At 35.8% G+C, this 6,362-nt stretch overlaps 1 protein-coding gene across 1 annotated transcript; it reads right to left on the bottom strand.

Annotated features, from left to right (window-relative positions):
- Positions 1 to 397: 397 nt before the first annotated feature.
- LOC102424290 (TOG array regulator of axonemal microtubules protein 1-like) lies at positions 398 to 5,838 on the bottom strand. The gene is made up of 3 exons (XM_006108383.3): positions 5,666 to 5,838; positions 2,948 to 3,074; positions 398 to 481 (listed from the first exon to the last, which is right to left on the bottom strand). Exons 1-3 carry the CDS (start codon positions 5,836 to 5,838, stop codon positions 398 to 400), a joined length of 384 nt encoding a protein of 127 aa, XP_006108445.1.
- Positions 5,839 to 6,362: the final 524 nt, after the last annotated feature.

Below are 6,362 nucleotides of genomic sequence, written 5' to 3'. Positions count from 1 at the left end.
ATTTCCTAAAGTTGTTTTTTTCTTTAACCATAATTATGTATTACTTTTATAATTAAGGGAAAAAAGTAAAGGCTATATATTAAAAAAATCAATCACAGCTATCCAACACAAGCATAATATTGCTAAGTTCAATAACACTAAAGCTTTACTAATGTTCAGTACATGTAAAAGCAAGTTGTTGTAAGTATATGCATAATTGCCTTATTAAATCTAATTACCTCACTTTCTAAGTCCTTAACAACTTTTAGAGTTCTGTTAAATTTTGGCAAATACCTCTGGGATAGCTTATGAAAATATCCAAATGAGACTACTATCACTAGAGAGTAATTTCACTAACGATGTGGACTATCAAATGATTCTACCTTTCGGCTGCATTTAACACATCTCTGGGAACCAGCTATGACCTTGCATTTCCAACACTGCCAGTATGAGATCGTCTTCCTTTTGCTGAAGAAGTATCTAATGGTAAATCTCCCAAGCCCTGTAAGTCATATAAAGAAAGGCACTGTAATGAAAGTCTTAACACTAGTAAATTGAAATAACTCATAAAATGTCATTTTCATAGCAACCATTAGTAATCTGTTTTTATGATTGAAAACATTTTTATTTTGGGGGGTTTGGCAATGACATTTATTTATTTATTTTTAAAATATATTTTTATTAATTTCAGAGAGGAAGGTAGAGGGAGAGAGAGAGAAACATCAATGATGAGAGAGAATCATTGACCGGCTGCCTACTGCACGCCCCTACTGGGGATCTAGCCCACAACCCAAGCATGTGCCTTGACTGTAATCAAACCATGACTTCCTGATTCACAGGTCAACACTCAACCACTGAACCACACTGGCCGGGCATGATTTAAAACATTTTAATAATCTGCTATGTTTATGCTTTAAAAATTATCAAGTATCAGATATATATAAAGTATCTTGTAATTAGTAATAAATTAACAAAATATGTGAACAATTAATAGGAAATGATACTGGCTTTGGTAAAGTGTTTAAAATTTTGTAAATGAATATGCGAAAATTTAAAAAATGAATATGCTATATTTTAGATTTTATAAGTACTCTTCTTTTATATATATGTGTGTGTGTATGTATGTATGTGTGTGTGTGTATATATATATATATAATTGATTTTTTTACAGAGAGGAAGGGAGAGGGATAGAAACATCAATGAGAGAGAAACACTGATCAGCTGCCTCCTGCACACTCCCTACTGAGTATGTGCCGTGTCTGCAACCAGTGCCCGCAACCAAGGTACATGCCCTTGACCGGGTCAAACCTGGGACCCTTGAATCCGCAGGCTGATGCTCTATCCACTGAGCCAAATAAGTTAGGGCTGTAAGTACTCTTCTTAAACCTAACCTCTATATAGAAAATAAGAACACATTACATAAACAATGAATTCCTATGGAAACACCAATGTGAGAATAAACCTTTTGATAATAACTATTTAAAACCTCTTTTATCCCTCTGACACTTGTATGTGAAATGATTCACAAATACAAAATGCCTCATTTGAGTAAGATAATTTTTTCATGGTTATTTGAATAAATTCTATGGGAATGAAGCTGAAGTCTTTAACATCAGTAGGCAGAAAAAATGTTCTAAAATGTATATTACCACAATGGAATACTACGCTGCGGTAAAAAAAGAAGGAGCTCTTGCCTTTTGCAACAGCTTGGATGGGACTGGAGAGCATTATGCTAAGTGAAATAAGCCAATCAGAGAAAGATAAATACCACATGATCTCACTCATTTGTGGAATATAGAGAACAACATAGACTGATGAACAGGGACAGATCCAAAGACAGAGAAACAGCAATCAGACTATTAATCCCCAGATGGAAAGTAGGGGGAGGGTGGGGCTAAGGGGAAGAGATCAACCAAAGGACTTGTATGCATGCATATAAGCCAAACCAATGGACATGGACAACAGGGGGATGAGAGCATGAGTGGGGGGCGGGGAGGATGGGAGTTAATGGGGGGGGGGGGGATGAGGACACATTTGTAATTCCTTAACTAATAAAGAATTTAAAGATTTTTAAAAAAATGTATATTACCATGTATCTTTGAAATATCCATTTATAAATTAATTCTTTGCCCAAGGTTATCAGAGAGAAATAACATAAATTACCATAGAAAAATTTTACATTATTAAACATACTTTTAAAAAACTAGTATGTGAATGGAATACATTTCTACAAGACAATTTCACATTTTAATTTACTTGGTATTCCTTGAGCCACTCATTGCACAGAGATTTCTAAATCCCTTATATTACTTATCAGGAGAAAGGGGCTTCCTCTCAAGGAGCTCTGCAGTGTGGTGGGAGCTCTAATAGTGAAACATACAAGGTAAATAAAGCAGGCACCCAGCATAATAAACATTATTACCCTCATTTTATAAAAATAAAAATTCTGGTTAAAGAAACAATGTGCCTGCCCTGGCTGATGTGGCTCAGTTGGTTAAGCACCATCACATGCACCGAGAAGGCACCAGTTCAATTCCTGGTCAGGGCACATACTCAGGTTTCGGGTTTGAGGTGCATGCTGAAGGCAACTGATTTTTCTCTCTCATGTCAATGTTTCTCTCCCTCTCTCTCCCTTCCACTCTCTCTAAAATCAATAAAAATTTTTTTTAAAAAATGATGTGCCTAAAGTTATATATTTTAATTTGCGAAATTCTCATAGTTGATTCAAACCCAAGTCTTGTAACTCCAATAAACCACACTGCTTCCTACCAAGTATCAAGCTCTGTTCAGTAAACATTTATGGACACCATGGATGTCTGCTTAGCACTGCAGTTGCTGAAATACTCCTGTAGATATATTCTAAATGATCAACAAAGACAATTGAAAAAGTAATTACTTCTATCCTTTACCTTGCTGGGCAAATAAACTTTGCTTTGAAAGTTGTTTATATTAAACTTTTTTTACATACCTTGTGTCGTAAGCTTTTAACAGATTCCTTAATATATGGCAAATCTTTAGATGGGACGTACTTTTCAAGCATTTTATCAAAATTAGGATGACACATCATGAGGAAAAGCATCTTTCGACCATAATACCTATAGATATTTGAGAAAAATGTAAATAGTCTTACATGTCTTAAACAAGCTCAATTTCTGTCCTTAGACATGAGGACCCAAAAGCTTTAAGTCTATTTTTCAGGCACCCTAGGGTCCATATCAAGGATGGCCTTTGGCAAAACTATGAATTAGGATAATTCTTATCTTTTTTCTGGGCTCCTTGCCCAGTGTCCTTCTGCTGCTCATCTGCTTGTTAGATGCTTTGACCTGAGTCAACCTCCCCTTGGTTCTGTATTTCTGACTCTCTCTATTTTTTCCTAGTCACAACTTACCTGGGATCCAATTTGTCAAAAACCTATTCTCTGCTACCTAAAATAAACCCAAAGTTAGCTGATAAGTCATGGTTGGTATATTAATGAATGTGTAATGCTCTCCAAACTAGGATTTTTATGGTATATGAATTTAAACTATTTCTTTTAGGATAATACCTTAAGCTATCAGTCTAATGGTAGAAACTCAAATATCATGGAAGTGCATATTGGAAATATTTTTGGACCGAAAGATCATACAGTATCTCATAACAATACCATATTTTATTTTTCAAGCAAGTTTGGCCCCCAAATAAATTACAGTTAGACTTTTGCCTATAACTTAGGATACGTATATGGGACTAGAAGAACCAGAGAAGGCAGTGCTTTTGAGGGGGAGGGGGATAGGATGATCTCAGAATCATATATATCAACAGATTCTCAAAAAAAAATGAAATTACAGAAAGGGTATATAAGAGAATAAAAATTACCTTTTCTCTCCTCACAACCAGAATTAGGTCTATATCCATATAGGTTGCTCCTAATCAGTTACTTTCAACAAACAATTCTAACTTCTGGGGATTATCAATCCCCAGAATGTTAAAGACAAGAGGTCTACCAGAGGACCTAATTTGGGAGTGGCTAAAACAACCAAGTAAGAAAGCAACAGAAACACAAAATGTGAGAAATATTAAAACTGGAAATTTGTAAACATTTTATAATTTTAAATTTTCAAATAAGAATCTAGGAAGTGACAAATGGTTCAAAAGATATAGGCATTTTAACGCGCCATCTTATATTTTGGCGGGAAATTCACCCGACACCGTAGTGTAAATAGTCTATTAGGATCCAACCCTCCTAAACTGTTTTGCACATTACTGTGGTATGTAGAACTTCCAAAATGGTTCCCCCAGGATGTCCTGCTCTTTCAGGATTATGTTATATGGCACCGATGATTTTAGGATAGGGAAATTATCTAGATCTAATCCAATCACATGGGCCCTTAAAAGCAGAGAGCTCTCTATGGCTTGCAGCAGAAGTCAGGTTCTTACCCTTAAGGAACTGAGAGAGAATCCTGACTGACAGCCAGCAAAGAAATGGTTACTCATTCCTATAACCATAAGGAACTAAATTTGGCCAACAAGTGGAATGAATTTGTAACCAGATTCTTCTATAGATCCTCTAGGTAAGGGTCCAGCACTGTGGTCACCTTGATTTCCACCTTGTGAGACCCTAAGTGGAAGCAGTTGAGCCATGCCAGACTTCTAACCTAAAGAACAGTAAGCTAAAAAAAAAAAAAAAATCTGTGTTGACTTAAACCACTATATTTGTAGTAATTTGTTATGCAGTAATAGAAAATTAACATAGTTACCTTCTATATTATTAGCTTTTGATATAATGACTCCCACAAAATTAACTCCAGTTACCTCAAGTAATGAGCATCTTAAAATGTTAAAAATTTGAATCCTTTTTACTTTAGTCTCTATGAACTCAGGAGTCTCCCTCTCCCCTTTTATTTATTTATTTATTTATTTATTTATTTATTTATTTATTTCCTCTCCCCTTTTAATCTAACTTCATATATAACTGCCATAAATTTTTAGATTTTGTGTGGGGCATTATCAATCCCCAGCCTAACCTTTCTAATTTTATAGACAAGGCTAATTTTATAGACAAGGAAACAAAGGCTAACAGAGGTTGAATAACTTGCTTAAGGTAGGAATTGAACCTAGGCTTCTGACTACATCCAAAATTTCTGTCACCCCTACACCTATTGTACCATCCACATCTTAATTATTTTGCCATTTTCCTTTGACAGTTCTTAACCTTCATAAATTTGTTCTTCAAGTACAGATAGCAATTAGAAATTCATGGAATTTTCTAAGTACAGATATCTCATGTTTCTGGAGTTAGTATGCTATCCATTTTTTTATGTGCACCGATTTCCTTGATTTTACCTGGCTGCTTGGAAAATATATCATTTCTCCCTAAATACATTACTTTACATTTCTCACAATGAAGTTCTTCTGCCACTTTTCTGCCCATTCATACAGTCTTGTGACATTTTCATGCAGTTCATCCCTGTAGCATGACATCTTACTACACAGAAGTATTGCAGTGCCATCTGTAAATCTGGAGGATTCACTGTGCACTCCCCAAAGATCATTTACAAATTGGTTAAATAAAACCATTCCCCCAGCACCAATCCCTGGGTATACCACTTGTACATTTAAAAAAATGTTCATTCTTTTTAAACATTTGTTTCTTTATATTAAGCTCTTATATTAAGAGATTCAACAAATATTATTAGCAACCATTCACCTGGTTTCTTGTGAGCTGTCCTGAGCAAACTTAGCAGCAGCTGGTAATATACGTTCAGCCATATCTTTTGTTCCAGATAAAATACGCTCCACTTCCATAAGTTCCACTACATCTGAAAGGTGCTGGGCTGTACATCTTCTTACTGCAATGTGTAAATGGCTATAAGGAAACATGGTGAATTAAAACAAAGTTGATGTATAAAAAATTTTCCAAAGGTATACCTTTATCTTTATCTTTAATTTCTTTATTGGGTAAGGTATTACAAATGTGTCCTCATCCCCCCATTAACCCCCAACTTACCCCCCCCCCCCACTCATGTTCTCATCCCCCTGTTGTCCGTGTCCATTGGTTTGGCTTATATGCATGCATACAAGTCCTTTGGTTGATCTCTTCCCCTTACCCCCGCCCTCCCCTACTTTCCCTCTGGGGATTGATAGTCTGATTGCTGTTTCTCTGTCTTTGGATCTGTCCCTGTTCATCAGTCTATGTTGTTCTCTATATTCCACAAATGAGTGAGATCATGTGGTATTTATCTTTCTCTGACTGGCTTATTTCACTTAGCATAATGCTCTCCAGTTCCATCCATGCTGTTGCAAATGGCAAGAGCTCCTTCTTTTTTACCGCAGCGTAGTATCCCATTGTGTAGATGTACCACAGTTTTTTAATCCACTCATCTGCTGATGGGCACTTAGGCTGT

The sequence above is a fragment of the Myotis lucifugus genome, unplaced genomic scaffold (genome assembly GCF_000147115.1).
Source record: "Myotis lucifugus unplaced genomic scaffold, Myoluc2.0 scaffold_2203, whole genome shotgun sequence".
Classification (NCBI taxonomy): Eukaryota; Metazoa; Chordata; class Mammalia; order Chiroptera; family Vespertilionidae; genus Myotis; species Myotis lucifugus.
Note: the sequence above shows the minus strand (reverse complement) of the source record. Positions and strands in the feature narration are given on the sequence as shown.